At 43.3% G+C, this 22,842-nt stretch overlaps 1 protein-coding gene across 2 annotated transcripts in view; it reads right to left on the reverse strand.

Moving 5' to 3' along the window:
* LOC124787153 (proton-coupled amino acid transporter-like protein pathetic) overlaps positions 1-22,842 on the reverse strand; it is a 336,360-nt gene that overhangs the window by 183,296 nt on the left and 130,222 nt on the right. Inside the window, exons 1-2 of one of the 2 annotated variants that reach the window (XM_047254318.1) lie at positions 20,046-20,121; positions 1,846-1,901 (exon numbers count right to left, since the gene is read on the reverse strand). In XM_047254318.1, the coding sequence (XP_047110274.1) occupies positions 1,846-1,857 (12 nt within the window). In that variant the 5' untranslated portion in view covers positions 1,858-1,901; positions 20,046-20,121. Of the gene's footprint in view, positions 1-1,845; positions 1,902-20,045; positions 20,122-22,842 lie in introns of those variants that run through there. The other variant, XM_047254317.1, reaches the window with a different exon arrangement.

Genomic DNA, 22,842 nt, shown 5'->3' on the forward strand with positions numbered 1-22,842 from the left:
GAAAAATTAAATTTATTCTTATGTTATATTGTTGATTGTGTTTACTTATGGCTTGACTTCTTTCTGGTTCGTAAAGATTTGATTTTATCTGTTTTTACTTTTTTGTAATTTCATGTACTGACACGTTCCATGACCTTGAAGATTTGCTCCTCAATTTGGTCCTACGGAACTAGACGTGTAAATAAATAAATAAATGAAGAGCCAGAGAGAGTGAGGAGGAGGAGGAGACAGAGAAAGCTGGGAGGATGAGGTGGTCAGACAGAGGGAGGAAGAGATAGACACAGACAGGGGGACGAGGAGGTGTATTCAATATATGTCTCAAACGCATGTATGGGCAAAGCAATGGGGAAAAGGCTTGTAATCTAAATATAAATATAAAAATGTATGGACATCTACGTGTAATCTTCAGCGGTTAACATAAGTGGGAAGACAAATTGTGCTAAATATCGTTTTCCTGTATATAAACTTGGGATAGCAGATGAGTTTGAAGCAAAAAGTGTTGAAAACAGTGAATATAATTATAACCCACAAAGAAAACCACCACGGAAAACATGACATACTGTCAAGACAGAAAACGCGTAAATGCAGTCCAGCCTGTACAATCCCATCTTTAAAATTAATGTACTTTCAGAAATAAAACGAGTCTTACTAAGATGACTCATAGACGTCCTAATATGTTTGCGTAAGGACTTAAACAAAGGAAAAAAACATTGTGTTTTGCAAAAGGAAGAGTTTTAAAAACGTAAATTTAAGAGTACCGCCTTGCATACAGCGACCCACAGTTTCATCTTACACACTACCTTACTATCTGAGTTAGTGCACGTTGTGAGTCAATAAGAACTGGCAAAAGTCTCACCTAGATTTTTTAGTCTTATTCAGAGACGACAATGAAATTGACGTATGTTGAATATTACTGATGGTAACTTTTGTTTGTGTTCAATTGACAAACTAGGCTTCCTGGCAGATTAGAACCGTACAGAGCACCCGAAGTCGTACCATGAGTTTTCCATTCTCGTCCAACAGACTCATCCCATCAAGCCATTAAACCGAGTCTCTTCAGGCAAATGCCCGGATGGCCCCTTAAAATAAGACCTCGATCGAAGCCCTTCCCGTCCTCATCCAATCGGAGATGGACTCTGTTCTTTTTTATATTCTGGATGTCGACAGCGCCGTTCATTTTTTTCGAAATTTCAGTCTATCAGCACATTTCTCGTAGTAAAGATCAGTATTCCGAGTTTCACGAAGGATATGAAATGGAACCAGCATATGAGAACTGTGGTAGCGAAGGCGAATGGTCGATTTCGGTTCATTGGGAGAATTTTAGGAAATAATGGTTCACCTGTAAAGGAGACCGCGTATAGGACTCTGACGCAATCTATTCTTGAGTACTGCTCGAATGTTTGGGATCTGTACCAGGTCGGTTTGAAGGAAGACATCGTAGCAATTCAGAGGCGGGTTGCTGGATCTGTTACCGGTAGGTTCGAACAACATGTAAGTGTTACGGAGATGCTTCGGGAACTCAGATAGGAAACCCTGGGGAGAAAGCGACGTTCTTTTCGAGAAACACTGTTGAGAAAATTTAGAGAACCGGCATTTGAAGCTGACTGCCGAGCGATTCTACTGCAAGCGACATACGTAGCGGGTAAGGGCCAAGAAGGTAAGATACGAGAAAATAGGCCCTTACGGAGTCATACAGACAGTCTTTTTCCCTCGCTCTATTTGCGAGTGTAACAGGAAAGGAAATGACTGTAGTGGCACAGGGTACCCTCCACCACGCGCTGTACGTTTGCTTGTGGAGTATGTAATAGACATGGATGTTGGATAATGTAACAAATACAAACTCACCTCTTTGTCCATGCTGAAGCGGTGTTTAAATGACCTTCAGTGATGAATTACAGGTTCTGAAATAGGAAGAAGAATAATGTTAGTTATTGGTTTAGGAAATTAACTAATTATCAGTTATATCTAGCAGATAACATTGAGGAAGCTGTTGAAAGACATGTGAACCGAAAGGTACGTGATATTTGCGAAGGTCATTTATTTTCTCTGCTTTTTAAGTATTTCCGCAACAGAGTGTGTGAACCGCAACACGGGGAAGATGGAACACAGTTTTGAATTCCATCATTGGAATCTATTGTGGTCTCAGAATATATTGAGTTCTGTCTCGTAAGCGGATGTTACTAGCATGAATAATGGGTGTAACATAAATGCATTCCAAGGAACAATTAGCCTAATCATTAACACTCATATTCCCTCCCCCCCCCCCCAAAAAAAAAATAAAAACTTTACGATCTATCACTGATGAACTTATGACACCAACGCTGACACATGTATTACACCACCAACACACAAAACTACTGAAATATCGGGCTGAAACGTTATTACCTAGATTAACTCGACAAAGGAGCCATGACGTGGTTCGAAGATTCACAGCTAAGACCAAGAAACAGCAATGAAGTCTGCGTTACTCCGGGATACAGATTTTATTCACAGCGCTAGCGTAATACAACGAGTATACTACAGGCACAAGTGCTAGTTTGTGTCAGCGGTAGAATATGGGGACATACGTGTGTTTCATTTGCAAACCACATTAAAGATTTTGCAGTTTTTTTCTGCTTTCGCTGAATGATCTTTATAAAAGTACTCTTTTAAGCTGATTTTTTGGTTCAAATTGTTTTAAAAAAAGAAAGGAAATAAGTACAAACCAGTGTGTTTTATACTTCGGCATCAATCGACAAAGAATATCTTCATGATACTAACAAGGAACTGGAAAGTCCAATGACTAACTAATATTATTTCGTTGTTTAAACTTTTGTAAACATTCTTCATTCATCATTTTTATTAATATTATGTGTTCCTACTCTGTAGCACCACGTTTCTTATATTTTACTCCGTTAATTCAACAGTTTTCTGTCTCAATTAAAATTTTTATATCGCAGATTTATTTGTGAAATATGAATCGTTAGTGCCATTGTGCATTCGCAGTGTAGAGTTTCATAGTATCATGTCGTTTTTGGAAACCCAGAATCTACTATGTAGGAATCAACATGGATTCCGGAAACAGCGATCGTGTGAGACCCAACTCGCTTTATTTGTTCATGAGACCCAGAAAATATTAGATACAGGCTCCCAGGTAGATGCTATTTTTCTTGACTTCCGGAAGGCGTTCGATACAGTTCCGCACTGTCCCCTGATAAACAAAGTAAGAGCCTACGGAATATCAGACCAGCTGTGTGGCTGGATTGAAGAGTTTTTAGCAAACAGAACACAGCATGTTGTTATCAATGGAGAGACGTCTACAGACGTTAAAGTAACCTCTGGCGTGCCACAGGGGAGTGTTATGGGACCATTGCTTTTCACAATATATATAAATGACCTAGTAGATAGTGTCGGAAGTCCCATGCGGCTTTTCGCGGATGATGCTGTAGTATACAGAGAAGTTGCAGCATTAGAAAATTGTAGCGAAATGCAGGAAGATCTGCAGCGGATAGGCACTTGGTGCAGGGAGTGGCAACTGACCCTTAACATAGACAAATGTAATATATTGCGAATACATAGAAAGAAGGATCCTTTATTGTATGATTATATGATAGCGGAACAAACACTGGTAGCAGTTACTTCTGTAAAATATCTGGGAGTATGCGTGCGGAACGATTTGAAGTGGAACGATCATATAAAATTAATTGTTGGTAAAGCGGGTACCAGGTTGAGATTCATTGGGAGAGTCCTTAGAAAATGTAGTCCATCAACAAAGGAGGTGGCTTTCAAAACACTCGTTCGACCTATACTTGAGTATTGCTCATTAGTGTGGGATCCGTACCAGATCGGGTTGACGGAGGACATAGAGAAGATCCAAAGAAGAGCGGCGCGTTTGGTCACAGGGTTATTTGGTAACCGTGATAGCGTTACGGAGATGTTTAGCAAACTCAAGTGGCAGACTCTGCAAGAGAGGCGCTCTGCATCGCGGTGTAGCTTGGTCGCCAGGTTTCGAGAGGGTGCGTTTCTGGATGAGGTATCAAATATATTGCTTCCCCCTACTTATACCTCCCGAGGAGATCACGAATGTAAAATTAGAGAGATCAGAGCGCGCACGGAGGCTTTCAGACAGTCGTTCTTCCCGCGAACCATACGCGACTGGAACAGGAATGGGAGGTAATGACAGTGGCACGTAAAGTGCCCTCCGCCACACACCGTTGGGTGGCTTGCGGAGTATAAATGTAGATGTAGATGTAGATGTATATGCTTCGGAATTCTCTTGGGTTCCTTTAGTAAACCAACAGAAATAGGAAATTGTGGAAATCTGGAGCATACGGTTTTACAGTAGCACCCATTACTCAGTCCGGATATTAAAGCATTTTACTTATATAAGTTCAGGACTTTGTGACTATTTAGGCAACTAACTTCCGGTTACTTTAAAACTTTTCTTTTTTGGTAGGAAGTTACGAGTTTCAACCTGATTCGGAGACCACGCTAAATTATAATTTAACTGCGTGGGTGGCAGGTATGGAGCGGAAGGGTTGCGTGAAGGCAAGGACATGCCACCTCCAACAGGAAAATGCCAAGTGAAGTAATGTGGTGTTCAAACCAACGTTTGGCTTGAGGACAACTTTAAGATTAATCGCAGGAAAGATACTTGATAATCTTATTAACGTTAACATATTTGGAAATGTATGTTTATATCTTAAATCGGTCTTAGTCATGACACCGTTTATGACGATACAAATAGCTGTGGTGAAAAAAAAAAAGTACCATTTTGTACTTGATGAAAAATGTAAGCTAAGGACAGCATGTAGCTGAGATTGATTCAAAAGCCGCATTAAGTGGACACCATTTTAAGCGCAACAAACACCATCATTTTTTGCGTACAAACGAACATCGTTTCCTCTGGGCTGGGAGTAACGGAACCAGTTTTTAATGAGACATCTTTATTCAATAAGTTCAGTATTGACAAATGAAAGGAATATTGGAGGCTTACGTGTTATCAATACTGAGGTCATTAGGAAAGGAAGCACAAGCTAAGACTAGTTAAGGATAGGGAAGGCTTTAGGTCGAGGCCGTTTCGAGGAAATCATTATTCCATTCGCCCGAACTGAGTCTGGAAAACCACACTGTGTGTCAGTATCTCAAACTCTGCGTCACATTGTTGAAACAATAATTCCGGCATACGCCTGAAGTGATTTAGTGAATTCTGGATAACTAAATTGCTCGACCAACATCTGAACCTAGCTCTTGGGGATTGCGTGTTCTACATTATGCAATTACGCCACGCCTTTAGGGCACACATACTAACGTAAATTGTCAGAGAAAGTCATCCAAATAACAGGAGGAACGTTTACATAATCATACTCATTTGCAGATATACTATATTGTGGTTCCAGAATCAGCATCTGATGCTGGTTTGAAGAGAGCCAAGTTTTCCTTCCTTATTTTTTCTTTGCTGCAGACTTGACACACGTGTATTCTTCACAATATAATGAAGATGATATCTTATAGCCGGATTGCTTCTGTTTCATTTTTGTGCAAGGTGATTATTACGTGCATCTGTTACAGCTTATCAAGTCATATTAGCCTAATGACGTAATTTTGTGTCAGTAAAGGTGACAGAAAATAGAAGTAGCAGTCTGAATAAGTTTGGAAGCCTAAATGTACACTCATTATGACAGTACTGTGTAAAAGACAAGTTAAAGGAATTATCTGATTCAATCACTTTTAATTTCTTCCATGACGCGTTACGAGGGCTTACGCCCTCATCTTCAAATGGATCATGCATTACATTACAATTCATTTTGCTGAATGTAGCCAATTATCTCTCTTAATCTTCGTTTCGAAGATGTTCTGGGGAAAGAAAACTGGAGCGCCATTATAAATACACATTTGTATCACTCAGTACCATACAAACTCGGAACAAAATAAAAAACAGTCCTGAGATTCAAACACGTCGTGGGATAAAATAGAAGCGCCTGATACAGAAAACCGTTTCAACCAATCTTTCATATTAGGAACAGTCGCAGTTTCCAAATCACAGACGAAAATGGACGACACAACAGTATGGTACCGTGTATTACAGAGAAAATAAGAAAGATACTCTAATCATACAAAACACACGCAAGTGTGAACCAACCTCTTCCTCCCATCAAACCACCCGATCACCCATCCACACACACACACACACACACACACACATACACACACACACACACACACACACACACACACACACAATAACGGTACGGTGCGCACCCGCGAATCTTTACATAAGCCTAAGACCTATATACACTGCATCGCCATCTATCACTATAGCGGTTTTGTTGTTTAAATATAATATTATAAACATTTGGATTTCAGCTTTCTACAGTAGTCTCCGAAAGCAAAACCAAAATAAAAACTTCGAACATACGAGCAGTATGATACTACAGACTGTGTTAATGAAGCTGACATCAATTCACAAAGTAGAAAAATTCTTATCACCGACTGATTTGTTATACTTCTTTATTGACCCTTTGTTTACGTATCTTGATGATGGAGTCAATGTGAGAGATGTGCAGTAACATAAACAACTACAACAGCAAAAGGAGTGTTGAAGACTGGACTGCCTCTACGTCGAGGTTATTAGAGACGGGGAATAAGTTCGTATTACGCAGCGACAGGGAATATACCATCAGCAACTTTATTTGAGGAGCTGTCCAAGTTATCGCCCTATTCACCTACGTGATTTTAGAGAAACCGCAGGAAACCTGGATCTAGATGGCTGGACGAAGATTTGCACTCTGGTCCTCTTAACTGCTGAGACTAATCCTTCGTAGCCTTTCCATACGAGGCTTAGCCACTGCAACAATTCGCTTGTTAGGTACACGCATTAAAGTTAATATTGAACTAAAAGATGCATACTGACTTTCAAAATAGTGGTCTAGGAACTAGAAACTTCTTTTAAAATTATAGTCTGAGTGTAACGTTGTACGGTAGTGAGATGTGAGCTGTGGGATTGTTAGACGTGGAAGAACTGAAGCAAACAAGGCGTTATAGAAGAAATTTGAAGGTTTTTTGTATAGGCCGAGAGACTATGAAGAGCCGCACAAAAGCCCGCACAAAATTAACGATTAAACAATTTGGGGAATACGATTAAGAATAGAAGAGTTAAATAAGCTATTCATATTTAATGACATTAGGGACTGGCACACAGAGGTTACACTAGACGTAGTGAACGGGGAAGACAGCTAATGACGCAAGGAACAGAATATAGTACTCAATTTGCAGAACAAGTCAGTCACTCTACTTGAAACCGCTAAGCTCTGAAAAATCCATTAAAACAAATTACGACTTTGATTAGTTGCATATTTTGGAGTATTTCATTGAGAATCGTCTTCTTGAAAGATATGTCTTATTCATATTAATATACTGTCATATTTCAATATGGAAACTGCTATTTACAAACTAAGCACTATTTACCCCGAATGTAGAGCATTTTGCTCTTAATATTGTATCTGAGAAATAAAGTATCCGTCCAGCTGCATTAAATGCACCTGACAATGCAATCTTTCTGCATCTTGGAGTTATCTGCTACTCTAGCGCTGTTTATAAACACATACTCTGCAGTCATAAGACCTTAAAAAAATGCCGGGTGCTTGTAGCAATTCGGAATCATTATGTATAAAAGTTGTTCTTACTACATACGACCACGTGATTTTGCTGATAAGGTGATTTGTATTCATTACGCTAGAGGACCCTTTTATTGCGGCTTTTTGTGGAGCACTCTCCATGTAACTCGAATCTAAATACGCTCATCTGTCATGTCGGACAAGCCTGATAAGATAGAAACGTACACGTAAGCTGTATCGCATCAGTGACGAGTGCAAAATCTCTGCCTGTGCAGCGCTGATGAGAGGTACGGGATTTTTTTCTTTTTGTATTTGTTTCGTGTAACCTACTACATACCTTTTATTCTTAAAACTGTGAATGAAAGCAGAAACTCGTGACCAGATTCTCTGTAAGGAAAGGCCAGTAGCGACATTGTTAGTAACAAAAGGGAATGATATTTGAGCCACATACTGAGAGCATCGGTTTCCAGTAAGAAGTCAAGGCTCTCAGACGCTTTGGGAGCCAAAGACTTTCACAGATCATCACTTCCCGTTTCAGTTTCTTTGTAATACTTACCTGTTGGCACCCCGATATAAATACTTATCAATATTTGCACTATTCGTTGCTCATTCGACGGTAGTGAGAAGAGTTGAACAATTGTGTTCTTTTCAGCCAGGTCCCAGTAAAATGACAGTGACATAAGGGCTCCAATTGGAAACATGTTCTTAACTGAGTTGGAGATAGCTGTTGCGTTAGACGAAGAGAGCTCCCTTGCTGCCACAGTAAATTGCCAGTTTCGGGTTTCACGACTGGGATGTCTTCACACTCATACGGGTCGTCGGTGCGACAGTTGTGTACATGATGGGTAATAACGTGTGATATCACCGCATCGCTGAGATATTGGAAGTACTTGTCTTTTCAAATGCCATGATGTGAAGCGCCTACCACGTATACTTTGGTTTCATAAAGCATGGCCATCCCCTCTCCTATCTTTCTAGATATCTCCAGTGTCAATAGTAAGAACGTGTTGACGACAGGTGCGCCGTCGATTATGGCGAACTGTGGTGGCCAATAGACTAGCGACAGTGTAACAAAACACTTGAAAATTCAGTGTCGGACAAAAACAACCGGCAAGCAACCATGCCACCCAGAAACAGCTCCTTACTGTGGGTTCAGAAGTCACCGTTCCATACGTGTGCCTGCCTGTCTCGTTTCACAGGGTACTGACTTTAGCACGACTGTAGGAACACCGCCCGAAGTACGGAGAGTCACGTTACATATCCACAAATGCTGATGGCACGGCACAAGTACATCAAAAACTAAATGAGTCTATGCGTCACACTTGCCAACTAGGCACTGTTCAAGCAGGCGGAGAGGTAATTTCTTTGGGGAATGTTTACAGACGATGAAATGGGGCCTCCGTTACGTCCGCCACCGCCCCTGATCGGTGAGCGGCACAGGAACGTATCCGGCCCTATGGATCCGTTTGCTCCTCTGCGGCACCCTTCAGGAGACCTCTACATAATCAGGACATTTCAACGCCCCATCGGTCGCGAATTGTGTCGTAATTATTCGAGAAACTCTTCATATGTGGACTCCCTTGAGGTACCCCAAGCGTCGACGCAATTCTGACCCTCTGAAGGTACCAAAACAAAGACTGCGTCGTTGTAACAATGCTTCTCTTAAGATTCTGTTGAATATACCTGGGACGGTATCGAGAGAGATGTAGTCTGCTCGGACTCGGCTCTAATCAGCCTCGGTGATAAAAAGAAAAGCACTGTACTGCGTATGTTATTACTCAGGTTAACCGGTTTTCGGCTTCCAAGGCCATCATCAGACCTTAAAAGGCTATCGTTGTCAAAGAAATTACAATGTTTGTAAAGAAGACTGGAAAAATATGTCACTCTTCTAGACTGAGACACAAACACACACTAATTGTCCCTTTGACAGTGTGGTCGTAACACAATTTAAAAAGTAAACAATTATATTACCACCGCACTGTCGAAGATGACGTTTATTGTGTGTTTGTGCCTCAGTCTAGGCGAGTAACATTTTTTCCAGTATTATTTACAAACATTGTACTTTCTTTGACGACGATTGTCAGATAAAGTCTGATGACGGCCTTGTAAGCCGAAAACCGGTTAACCTGAATAATTTGATCCTGTAGAGCAGACGCTGTACAGTGATTTTCATTTATTATTATGTTGTTCTACCAAGAGGTGACTGGAGACTCAGCTAACAAAATCTTCATGAGTTGTGGGACCGGTTGAGCGGTCACGGGCCAGGATGATTCGACAACACTTTGGATGACTCGTCGAATCGATGGCCCAACGCGCTGCCGCCATACTCTGGGCTGAAAGGAGTGTTCCACTCTTCTAGGCAGGTGTTTCTCAAGCAATCCCTCGTGAGTGTGCTGTGGCCGGGATTTAATAGCGTGTGCCAAAGAGTACAACGGATGTTGCGAGGGTTGAGTTAATTTATAAATTACCTCGTCGCTCGCCTTCAGCTTCAAGAAGTCTGCGAACCTCCGACTCTGATAATTCTTCTTATGTCTGTAGAGGAACTCAAATTCCGCTGAAACCAGGACTCATCAACTCCGATTTATGGGAAGACTTTTATTATGCTTTTAATTACAAAACCTGTTCAGAGGTTAATCATTTAGGTACAACTCATTTTTAACAAACTGCAAACGGAAATATCTTCTGCTAATAAAGGTCGTTCAGTTATATTCAGAATTCGTATGAGACCCCAACTTCAATCAACTAAATGAATTATTTCCAAAGACTTTGGCTACAAAATATCTGGATAATCTCATACCCTCACAATATCCGTCTTTTATGAATGAGGTGGTCAAAGAGCAGGTATGGTAGAGTATTCTGGAGAACCGCGGCCTTGTGGTGACGGAAGCCAGCAAATATTTCTTGCAGAAATCAGATAGGGCATAGCGCACAACACATTTTCTGCAGCAGTTGTACTGGAAAGTGGCTGATCATTTGTTTTACAGTAGCAATGACCTTCTCACTAACAATTTCCTTATGTTCGAGCATACGGATGAATTTTTGTTTGGTAAACATCTTCATAGCGACAAAAAGGTACAAATGACTAGTTGTAATTCCAGAAGGTAGAAGCTTATCTCTCAAGAGGATGAGAGTAGATCTCACAACCTAATAAGTTGCCGGCCGGTGTGGTCGAGTGGTTCTAGGCGCTACAGTCCGGAACCGCGCGACCGCTACGGTCGCAGGTTCGAATCCTGCCTCGGGCATGGATGTGCGTGATGTCCTTAGGTTAATTAGGTTTAAATAGTTCTAAGTTCTGGGGGACTGATGACCTCAGAAGTTAAGTCCCATAGTGCTCAGAGCCGTTTGAACCATTTTCTAATAAGCTTCTTAGTTACGGTACTGAACTTACTGCTCAGTGAATACGTTGTCTGATCTAGTACGTTTAATTATTTTTTTGGTGGCTGGGGTTCATAGTCATAGAAAACGTTTTTAAAGACATCATTGTCGTCTTCAAGTTGTGGATTTTCTAAAATAAATAGTGTTAAGCAACCAAAAGCAAGCACTTCCAGGCAATTATGTTTCCTTTCTGTTTACGGACCTTGGGAAGTAACTTTGTAAAAACGCTAAAATAATTCTGGACAAAAGACCTCGAGCGCGTGTATGTGTGTGTGTGTGTGTGTTTGCGGGAATATTTACGTTTTGCTATGAAACAATCTCATAACCAATTGTGTGCGTAAATGTAACATGCAGGCTATAATACCTTAAAGTATGAACCTGAGAATTGAATAATTCACGCAATCCGAATATGTCGCATGCTCTAGGAATAAACGGATTGACTGCAGAAAAAATAACCTTGCACTATTTTATCGTTTCATTTTTAGGCCCGGCACACGAATGACCATGAAAACGACGAAATGAAATGTTATCGCCGGAGATACCGGCTTATCAAGCTGTTTAGTGCCGGTTATCTGGCACGTACAAGAGCAGGGAAACACGAACGCCTTTTCCTCTCCAAAAAAGTACAGATCATATATGAAAAGTTCAAACGAACGCAACTTGTGTCGTAATCTTCTCACTCAATTACTGAAGACCGCCGCAGAAAACTAAGATAATAGCTCTAAATATTTTATCACTCGAATTCATTTATATCTTGATTGCCGCCACCAGAAATGTGGCAGCTAAAATCTTAATCAACTCTCCTCCCCTCCCCTGTCTTCCCCTATTCTGTTTTGTATTTAAGAAAACTTTTTGCATCTATGAGATGGTAATGACAGAGCATATGTGTGAACCAAAAGGAACAGAACACGTAAATTTAAAGGCGGTGCAATTTTAATGCAAAAAATTGATTCAAATGGCTCTGAGCACTATGGGACTCAACTGTTGTGGTCATCAGTCCCCTAGAACTTAGAACTACTTAAACCTAACTAACCTAAGGACATCACACACATCCATGCCCGAGGCAGGATTCGAACCTGCGACCGTAGCAGTCGCACGGTTCTTGACTGCGCGCCTGGAACCGCGAGACCACCGCGGCCGGAAATTTTAATGCAAATTTATACTGCAGGTAATTATTTTTCTGATAAGTTACAGTCATATAATTGCATTTCTATCCGCTGTGGTAATGTTTATACAGAAAATCCGTTGAAATGGTCTAAAAACTACTCTGTACCAATAAAATAAATACAGCAGAAGAGGCAAATGCCACCTTCTGTTAAAAATTGATAGTTCTGATATTCTTTTGCACTATTCATATTTCTTTAACACAGTGCGGTATGTCTTTTTAAAAAGCAGTGATTCAGAATTTATATGTCCGGCATTTGTTAAATGTAGTAAGTGTATCATCAATCAGCCCGCCCTGTTAGCCGTGCGATCTAACGCACTGCTTTCCGGGCAGGAAGGCATGCCAGTCCTCGGCACGAATCCGAATCCACTGAGGGCCGAACCATACAATAACCCTGGGTTCGGTGTGCGGTGGCGGTGGTGTGAGTGGACTGCTGTAGCCTGTTGTGGGGTTGTGTACCACTGCGGGCTACGGCGGAGACGAAGCCTCTCTGTCGTTTCTAGGTCTCCAGTTCCATACCATACCATCATCAATCTGGCACATAGCTTGCTCCCAATGTGTTCTGGCTGACGTGACAGGCCTAGACATACACTCAGAAATGTTTTGGTGTACCTTCATTAAACTTTAAATACATGGCGAATTACTATGCACGGCGTTTTCCTTCAGCCAGGTATCGGATTAACTACAGTCAATGGCCGAATTAGAATACCAAAGGCAATAGCGCGTATGTGAAACCACCTACGAAACTTAAAAAATGAGACGCTACCTTCAGTGCATCTCTACAGCGCAAAAAAGAGACATTTCTAAGCGTAGCGCTCTGTTCCCGTCGTTGCTATGAGAGATATCAATCAGGAAGGTCTAGTATCGATAAGTACCTGCCCGGCGCTATTCAAGGTGTGACAAATGCACTACCTGACCAAAAGTATCCAGATATCTATTGGTGTAGTACTTTACCATTGAGTGTGTCCACCACGCGCCTTTATGATGGCTTCAACTGTACTGGGGACACTTTCAGTGAGGCGTGTGAATGTCTGGAGGAATTGCAGCCCATTCTATGTCAAGAGCCTAAACCAGAGAAGGCAATAACGCTGGACGCGAGAGTCTGGAGCGAAATCGACGTTCTATCTCACCCCAAGGCCACTGGGCACAGGTGCAGACTCCGGGCAGACCAGCACATTTCAGGAATATTATTGTCCACAAACTACTGCCTCACAGATGCTGCTTGTGCAGTGTCAAGCTGACTCAGTCATCGTCTCAGAACTCTTTCTCTACTACATGAATTGCACGATGCTGTACAATGTATTCACATCCTTTCATATTTAGCATTTACTTTAGAGCAATAAGGAGCCCCATCCTGACCTCTAAAAACACCCTCTACCGTGACAGCGTCTCCTCTGTACTTCACTGTTGGGTCTACACACGACGGGAGGTAACGTTCTCCAGGCAAACTCAGACCCTTTCATCGGATTACCACAGCGTACAGCTTGAATCACCACTCCAGACTACTCCTTTTTAGTCACCCACTGTCCAGTGTCGTCGCCCTTTACATCATCTCAACCGTCGTTTAGTACTGACTGGAGAAATCTGTGACTTATGAGGAGCTGTTCGACCACTGTACCGCATTATTTCTAATTCATTACGCAGTCATTGTCCTAGCTGGCATCCAATGACTGGTTCACGTTCGAAGTCAATGAGCGCTCCTGACCTATCCATTCTGCTCTTACTGCTTTTCTATTGACGACACAGTACTTCCCGCCTTCTTTTGTACCGGTGAGTGCCACTCTTGGGACGTCTAACGGTTAATTCCGCATTATACAGGGGTGTCCGGATACTTTTGACCAGATAGTGTACATAAAAGTGTAGCCACGAGGAAAGCACGTGCCAGAATCAGATTTAATGGAAGAATCACGCACAATTCTTGGGTATTATTCCTAGCCGGGGACCTCTACCAAGTTGGATTAATGGAGAAAATGGAAATGAACGTTTGGCGTCATTGACCGGGAGGCCCTTTACGGGGCAGGTCCGGCCACCTTGGTGCAGGTACATTCGACGCCACATTGGGCGACATGCGCGCCAGATGGGGATGAAATGATGATGAAGACAACACAACACCCAGTCCATGAGCGGAGAAAATCCCCGACCCAGCCGGGAATCGAACCCGGGCCCCTTAGGACGGCGGTCCATCATGCTGACCATTCAGCTATCGGGGTGCACATTAATGGAGAGATAAAAGTGCTTCAAAGAAGAGCTGCACGACTCGTGAAGGATTTGTGTCGCTGAGATGATCAACAAAATGCAGAGGCACACTTTACGAGAAAGACACTGTGTACCGCATAGACTAACAAAATTACAAGCATACACATTACAAAATGAGCCAACAAACGCATTCTTCCTCCATCATACCATCTCACGTGCTGATCACGACGCTGCAAGGAAAGAAATTTGGTTCCATACAAAAGGGAATCGATAGTCTTTCTTCCTGAGTATCAATTGCGAATTGAAATGTAAGGAGGGAGGAAGGGTGGTATTAGTGCGATACGTGCCCTCCGCCACACGCCGGAAAGTGGCCTGGAGAGTGCACGTGTGGGACAGACACCTGACCCATGTAATGGAGGAAAACAGGGAAAGCAAAAAAATTAAAAAAACAATACACGGAGACATTGCAATAAGAATTACATTTGTTGTACATGCCCCACCATACGATGCATTATTTTTCTACATTCTTTCAAAACACGTATCATTGAGCTTATCGAATATTTATAAAGCTTTGTTTGTGACAACCATCTGGTAACGATGTTTCTTACCGCATCATGAAATCGCAAGTGTCGTCATCGTGCTACATCTGTTCTCTTCAATTGCAGCAGTAATTCAGTTTACGAAGTTACTCATTTGCTTCCTTATTAGTCGCTTCTCTCACCACCTCACTCATCTCATGTCTTGGACATTCGAACACGTCTTAGAACCGCTGATTCACACAATAACTTGCCCGAGTGATCTTCACAGGTCTGAGATGTATGTATTCTGCTGTATGTTGCGCTTGCGAGAAAACCACCCACCGCGCAGTTCTTGTATGCGGAAGTCGTTTTGATTCTGTTGACCTCAACAAACATGTATAAGTCCTTGGAAATAAGTCACAGATTAACGAAGATTATGGTTTTTCTCAATCTCAACAAAAATGGTCGTATAGTGCTGGCGTAAAATGGGAAATCCACGTGCGTATTCATCACGAAACTTTCTTGTACGACAGTGGCGACGCATGCCGTGTTGACATTATACCTGTACGTTGCTTACTTCACTCGCATAACACATGACTGACCAACATTTTAACAGACAGGACAAAAATAACGATACCATGTTCCCTCTTCGTAAGATGCTACGTAAATATTTGTGATTTAATCCAGAACGCTGATGCAGGCAACATTCTTGCGATCGTAAGTCTTCCTCCCAACCGCATTGTTTCTCGTATTGGATAACGTCTTTGACGACAGTAAAGTCCAAGTGAGTCTATTGCAAAAGTCAAGAGACTGTTCAGAAGTAACAGGTTCGCGCTTCATATGTACTTTTCATATCCTACACACTGAGCTTCTTTTCTTGGTGTTCATTTTTACGTCTTTATACACTCATGTTCAGAAAAAGACGAACACCTTTAACGACTACGGATAGGACGTTCGTACTCACAGGACATGTACATTATTATGGTCCGCAGAAATGAATTGCATTTGAACCATGTCGGTCCGCCGGTTCAAGAGCAATATCAATATTATGGCGTGACACAACTTAGGGGACCGGCCGGAGTGGCCATGCGGTTCTAGGCGCTACAGTCTGGAACCGCGCGACCGCTACGGTCGCAGGTTCGAATCCTGCCTCAGGCATGAATGTGTGTGATGTCCTTAGGTTAGTTAGGTTTAAGTAGTTCTAAGTTCTAGGGGACTGATGACCACAGCAGTTAAGTCCCATAGTGCTCAGAGCCATTTGAACCTACTTAGGGGTAAAATGTGACTGCGGCTCTCGTTGTCGCTATAAACCGAAGGTAAGCGATCGATGTGACTGGAGGAGACATGCAGGATGGCTCGCAGACATATGCGCGAACCGTACCGTCAAATCAGTGAGTTTGAAAGAGGGCGCATTGTTAGCATGACACCATGTCATGCATCCAGCCGGGAAACTGCTACTCGTGTGGGACGAAGTGTTTCGGCAGTGCAGCCGGGTGTGTGCAGAATGGTTAGCGGAGGGTCGTAGAACACGTGCGAGACGGGTCAGGTCGCACCACCCCACGAGAAGATCGACACGTCATCCGAATGGCACTGCAGGACAGATCTGCGTGCTCCTTGGCTATGGTGCAACAGTGGAACAGTGTAAGACATCGTACACTATTAGACGTGACAGCCGTCGCCGTTTATTGCGGCATAGGTTAGGTGCGAGTCAGTCACTTCTCCGCCTACCTTATATTATGTTATGTTATGTTAACCGGGGACCTAGAAAAGACGGAGAGGCTCCGTCCCCGCCGCAGCCGCAGTGGTCCACAACCCCACGACGACTACCGCAGTCCACTTCACCCCTCCGCCGTCCCACACCGAACCCAGGGTTATTGTGCGGTTCAGCCCCCGGTGGATCCCCCAGGGAACGTCTCACACCAGACGAGTGTAATCACTATGTTTGCGTGGTAGAGTAATGGTGGTGAACGCGTACGTGGAGAACTTGTTTGCGCAGCAATCGCCGACATAGTGTAGCTGAGGCGGAATAAAGGGAACAGCCCGCATTTGACGAGGCAGATAGAAAACCGCCTAAAAACCATCCACAGACTGGCCGGCTCACCGGACCGCGACGCAAATCCGCCGGGCGGATTCGTGCCGGGGACAGGCGCTCCTTCCCGCCCGGAAAACCGTGCGTTAGACCGCACAGCCAACCGGGCGGGCCCGCCTACCTTTGACGAACGTATAGAAACATGCTAGACGACAATGCTGTATGGAATGACGTCACTGCGGACAGAATGGCATCAGATACTGTGTTCGGACGAATCCACGTTCTGTTTGTCTGAAAATAATGGACGCATTTTGGTTCGACGCCGACAGGGGGAGTGGCACCACAGTGACTCACACAGTGCCAACTCGAGGCCTTATGGTGCGCGGTGCTATTGGGTACAATTACAAATCACAGCTGGTGCGAGCCCAGGGCACTGTGACCAGTATGACCTACGCGAATAACATCCTGCGACCCATAGCCATATCCTTTTTGCACAAAACCCCAGACGCCATTTTTCAGCAAGACAATGCACGACCACATGTTGCTGCACGAACACGCCAGATCTCTACGCATGTCGCCGATCGATAATGTGTGGGATATGGTGAAATGACAGGTGCGACGCTGTGACCCAGTGCCAACCACCACAGATAAAGTTTGGAACCAGGTAAATGCAGCAAGGATGGCTATACGACAGGGAGCTATTCGAACCTTCTACGCGTCGTCGCCATCACGCGTGGAACAAGTTTCCAGGACCCATGGCGGACCCTGTGCTTACTAGGTAACAGGACACATGCTGAAGCGCGGTGACTCAAGTGCTAATCATTTCTGCACAACATGCTAATGTACATTCCTGTAAATGTGAACGCCCTATCTCCAGTCGTTCAAGGTCTGTTTTTTTCTGAACATGGGTGTATAACTATTGACACTGTCCGCTCATAATAGTTTAGAAAGTTTGTCGCTGCAGTGTCGGAAGTAACGAGTGCACGAATTTCGCATCTGTTGATAAATGCGAGCAGGAAGAAGGCTTTCCACAGTTGGAATTACATCCAGTTATTACCGAAAGGCACTTTTAATGATGACAGTACCTTCGTTTCCAACACCAGTAACTCTATGCTGCTTGACAAGATGAACCTACAGAGTTCGTTTCGTCTTGTTTCTCCCGAAAGTAAGAATGGGTTATACTAATGTTTCCCTGTAGCCAAACGGCCTGCTTGGCCCTTAGAGTGCAACGATAAGTTATCATAGCGTCATGAAACGCATTATGACCTTTCCGATTAAACACGTAATGAGTGCAGCTCCGTACAAACGAGGACACACTCGCAGGTGTAGTAAACTGGATGATTCGGAAGTCGTTGTGTAACGAAATTTGAAGAGAATATGAATTTGAACAAGTTGGGAAACGAATACAAAAATAAGGCTAAATCCGTGATAAAATTCGAATGTTGCAGCATTAGGCGACTGAAGCCAGAAAAGAAGAACTAATTTCAACTTGCAAAGGTATTTGACGACTAATGTAAACGGTTTTATCATTGCTAGTCAGAAGCAAACGAATTAATGTCGTTATCTCACTGAAGTCGTAATCATCGTTGTGTTAATACTGCAAGGCACCAGCAAGGTCACAAGAACATCTGCGTGGATGCAGTATGCGCAGCGATATCACCGGCCTTGGGGGTCAGTTGAATTCGCGATGCGATCAGTTAGAAAAGAATAGGAGTTTTAGTTGACCTGGAGGCTAACGAAAGCATCACACTAGTCAAGCCAGCAGAAGGTGCTAACGCTGGTGCCCAAAAACTATCATTTGAATAGTCGTCGTGAACGTGTGTGATCACATCACAAATAGTTATCACGTACGAAAATTTTAAGAAAGAAAGATAGAAAGTAGTTGGCGTTATGTTAATTGCGGCTCTTTTTAACTCACCTTTTACCGTCGAACTGCTAAGTATTATTCGCCTAAGTTAGATAAACAAAGCACTGCAGTGGAGTATCATTGATCTGGAGGTAGCGACGCCACGACCACATTAACAACACTGGTATTTGGCCGGCAAGTGCACGAGATATGGCGAAGTAGATTTCTCGACAATCCGATCGTACGTCAGTGTCCTAAGTTCACCCAAAACTCTCACTGTTGAAAGTGATCCGTCGCAGGACGTGGATACCGGACGTGGTTGGCCCGCTGGTGTTAGGTGAGAGAAATGGATTTAGCCCACACTCTCTCTTTTCACCTTCAACGCGGTGAGAAGGAATAGAGCCACTGCGTCCGAAGGAAGAGATTCTTCACGATTAAGCGGCTGAACAACTGTCCACACTCTTCCAGCCAACATGCTGTACGACTCTTCCCTTTCACCCGAGCACTCGGAGAAGTACGACACTGTCAGTACTTACAGTTTACAATACAGTGTGCCAACTGAGTAAGTGTCGGCCGGTTTCAGGACAGCTCCTGCTGGATTTAGAAAATAAAAGAAGTTGACACAGCGCGGTTGTTCACTTGTAATCTGCAGGTGATAGACTTCCGATATTTCAACAATTATATATGTTCACTTAAATAATCAGTAAATGAAGTAAAAGCGTGTCGACAAGTTCCAGTAAAATGTGCACTACAAATGGAAAAATATGGTTTATTTTCATGAAACTTTGCTAGACTAAACTTAGGGTGTCCCAGGAGCAACGGTCAACATTCAGGGATATGGCAGGAACGACCATTCGAAGTACAAAATTCTAGTAAACGTGAGCTCTGAGATGCACACATTAAGAGATATGAGCAGTTGTTCGTCTTTCCTACTGCGAAACACATTTCCTCTAGTGAAGAAGTGGCCGTAGCTCTTAAAATATGGACTATACAGCCCATGTTTATTGGACATTTTTCCTTGTTTTTGACCGTACTCCCTTCTCCCAAAATATTGAAAGCAAAGAGATTACGGTTGAAGAGATTTGTTTCACAGTATCGAAGATACTGTAGCGTTTAAGGTATGTATTTTAGAAGCCATATTTACTAGACTTTTTTGCTTCGAATGATCGGTCCTGTCATATCCCAGAGTATTGACTATCCTCCTGGAACAGCCCGTATATTATTTAAAAAAAGTAGCCCTGTCAGCGACATTTAGGAGATGACGGCCAACGGCTTTCGCAGGGCAGACAGCTGGAAGTCAACAGAGAGCGAAAGCACTGACCAGTGTGGGGCAGAGAGTGTCGGCGCCTCTGAGATGTGGCGGTAAACTGCACAGCCGCCAGCCGCCACTGCCCGCCCTGGGGGACTGGCCGGCCAGCGCCGGGGCCACGCGGGCTATCTGCTGCTGTTACCATGGAAACCATATCTGCAGCCTGCCCTATCTGGCGATACCCTTTGACGGGCAAGACGTTGGTCGTTTACAATAAAAACGTCGTATTACGCAATCTGATGGACCCATCGATCCGTGAGGAGTACCGACCTACGTAACTGCGCACACTGACGCACGTTTCAGCACTGCTGGTCGACTTGGAGGTAGCCGTTTCGAATCTCTGCGGTAGAAGAAAGTGTTACTGGTAATATTTACTCGATCAGAGTATGGTAGGTGGGACGTAAACTTATCGAATCTAGACTGCGCGCCAGTTTCACCGCAATGTTGATGGAATGTAACAATCATATGAGGGGCACTCATTAAGTTTCAATTTTAACCTCGAAAAAACTCAATCTGCGAGTACGATATTGGCGATAATGATAATCCTTCTCTACATATTCCCTCGTCGTTGCGACATATTTTTTTCCCAAACGATTAAAGACGTGACCGCGGCCTTGGTTGTAGCAGTCTGCAATGTGGCTATTGAGGACACGTTCCACCTCGAAAATCACGTCGTCGCCTTTGTGAGAATGTCTGCCACGCAGTGTTTTATTCTTCCGAGGAAAGAGGAGGAAGCCACTGGATGCCATGGCAGGATCACAAGGGAGGTGAGGCAATCGATGGCCCAAACATGCAGCACGTGTGGCTGTGTCCTGTGGGAAATAGAGCTAGAGCGTTCTGGTATACTGGCAACTTTCTACGACGCTTCCCATTTACATCCTCCCGTAACCTCGTCAGGTGGTATTCGCCAGGGACGGTTTATCCCTTACGTGCATAGCCGTGGCAGTCCCAAAAAAATCTAAGCATCACCTTGTCCGATGTTGGGACTTTTTCGGCGGTGATGAATCAACATGTTTCCAGTGCTCGCTTTACTCCTTTGTCTTAGACGGATAGAGAAGCCATCTGGATTTCCCTAATGCAGCTGCGAATTGCGACATTTCCTCCACTGCAGTCTCCATCCAGCGGGCTGTTTCAGTGGGTTATGAACAGTTGAACCCAGCGGGCGGAGGGGTTTTTTATGTTCGTAATGTCGTGTAACATGTTGAAAACTGATCCGTGAAGGATTTCCACCTCTTCTACTACGTGATACGTCGGTCTTCTGACACCAGGGCCTCCACTTCTCTTGAGATTTGCGGTTCCTCATAGAGAGGTGGTCTGCCGTTTCGTTCTTCGTCATTCAGACTTGCTTGACGGCACTGGAAGCGCTAACGCCACCAAACCAGTATACCATATGATTGATGATATTGCCGTTCACCTCCACCACCTCCACAAAACACCATGTGATTACCGTCACCGACTTCTATATTAAACGAGGGCCATTCCAAAACTTCTGCATACTGTAAGGTAGAATTAAAGAAAATAATTATTTTACTGAATACATTTCCATGGCTTCAATATAATCTTCATTCTTGTTTATTACAGCTTCCCAATGTTTTGGAATCTTCTGTGTTCCGGATAGGGCACCTTCACTGTTGAGCTGTCTGTTTACTCGCATCAGGCCTTCTTTGCTAATTTACTGGCTCAAAACATTTTGCAGAAGCTGCTTCTGGCCTCCTATGCAATTTCCTCACATGATTGTCGTTGATCCTCTCTCAGAATGCCATTAACAATAATATGATAGATGTCGTCTGTTGAAGTTGACGGTCTTTCACTTCTTGGATTGTGCTCTGTGCTTACCCTACCTTCACGGAAACGAGAAGATCACCGTGATATTGTGCTACGACCCACTACACTATTCCCACACACCTCCCTCAAAGCGTTGAAAATTTCCGTAGGTTTCTTTCCACGTTAGGATTCGATTTTAATGTAGGAACGCTGGTCGCTACATGTAATCCGACCTCATCTACATCTTCATGGATACTCTGCAAATCGCATTTAAGTACCTGGCAGAATGTTCATCCAACCACCTTCACAATTCTCTATTATTCCAGTCTCGTATAGCGCGCGGAAAGAACGAGCTCTGATTTTCCTTATTGCATCGTGGTGATCGTTTCTCCCTATGTAGGTTGGTGTCAACAAAATATTTTCGCCTTCGGAGGAGAAAGTTGGTGATTGGAATTTCGAGAGAAGATTCCGTCGCAATGAAAAACGCCTTTCTTTTAATGATGTCCAGCCCAAATCCTGTATCATTTCAATGACACTCTTTCCCATATTTCGCTATAAACCTAACTCGGTTTCAGCTTCCATTTTACAACTGAATTACTCACGGCGCAGCCAAGCGAACCAGCAACCACATATGCAACCGTGATACCTAAAATGTTGCTCTAAACTGACATGAATTTCAACTTGAACACGCCACCGTAATAATCAAGCAAGCGCAATGTGCAGGATTTTTCAAATGGCAAAAGGAAGGGGGGCAGAAGAGAGGAAGGAGTCAATGCGTTGTGATAAATGGTGGACAGATATACTATTTATAATAGGCATGTTTTTTTATGATGAAGAAAAACGTTTTGTAGATATACTCGTAAAATGGTGGTCTGTGCCAATACTCAGTTGGGTTTTGAGCCTTATATTCCTGTACTTCTAATCTTTGAACGTAATATTACATTTACTTCTCCATAACTTCTTTGTGTCTACTTCAATATGGTTATCAGTAAGTTTTTTTTTTTTTTCTTGTGCCTTTGTCCTGCATCGGCGCGGGGTTGGCACG

This window comes from Schistocerca piceifrons, chromosome 1 (genome assembly GCF_021461385.2).
Source record: "Schistocerca piceifrons isolate TAMUIC-IGC-003096 chromosome 1, iqSchPice1.1, whole genome shotgun sequence".
Lineage (NCBI taxonomy): Eukaryota > Metazoa > Arthropoda > Insecta > Orthoptera > Acrididae > Schistocerca > Schistocerca piceifrons.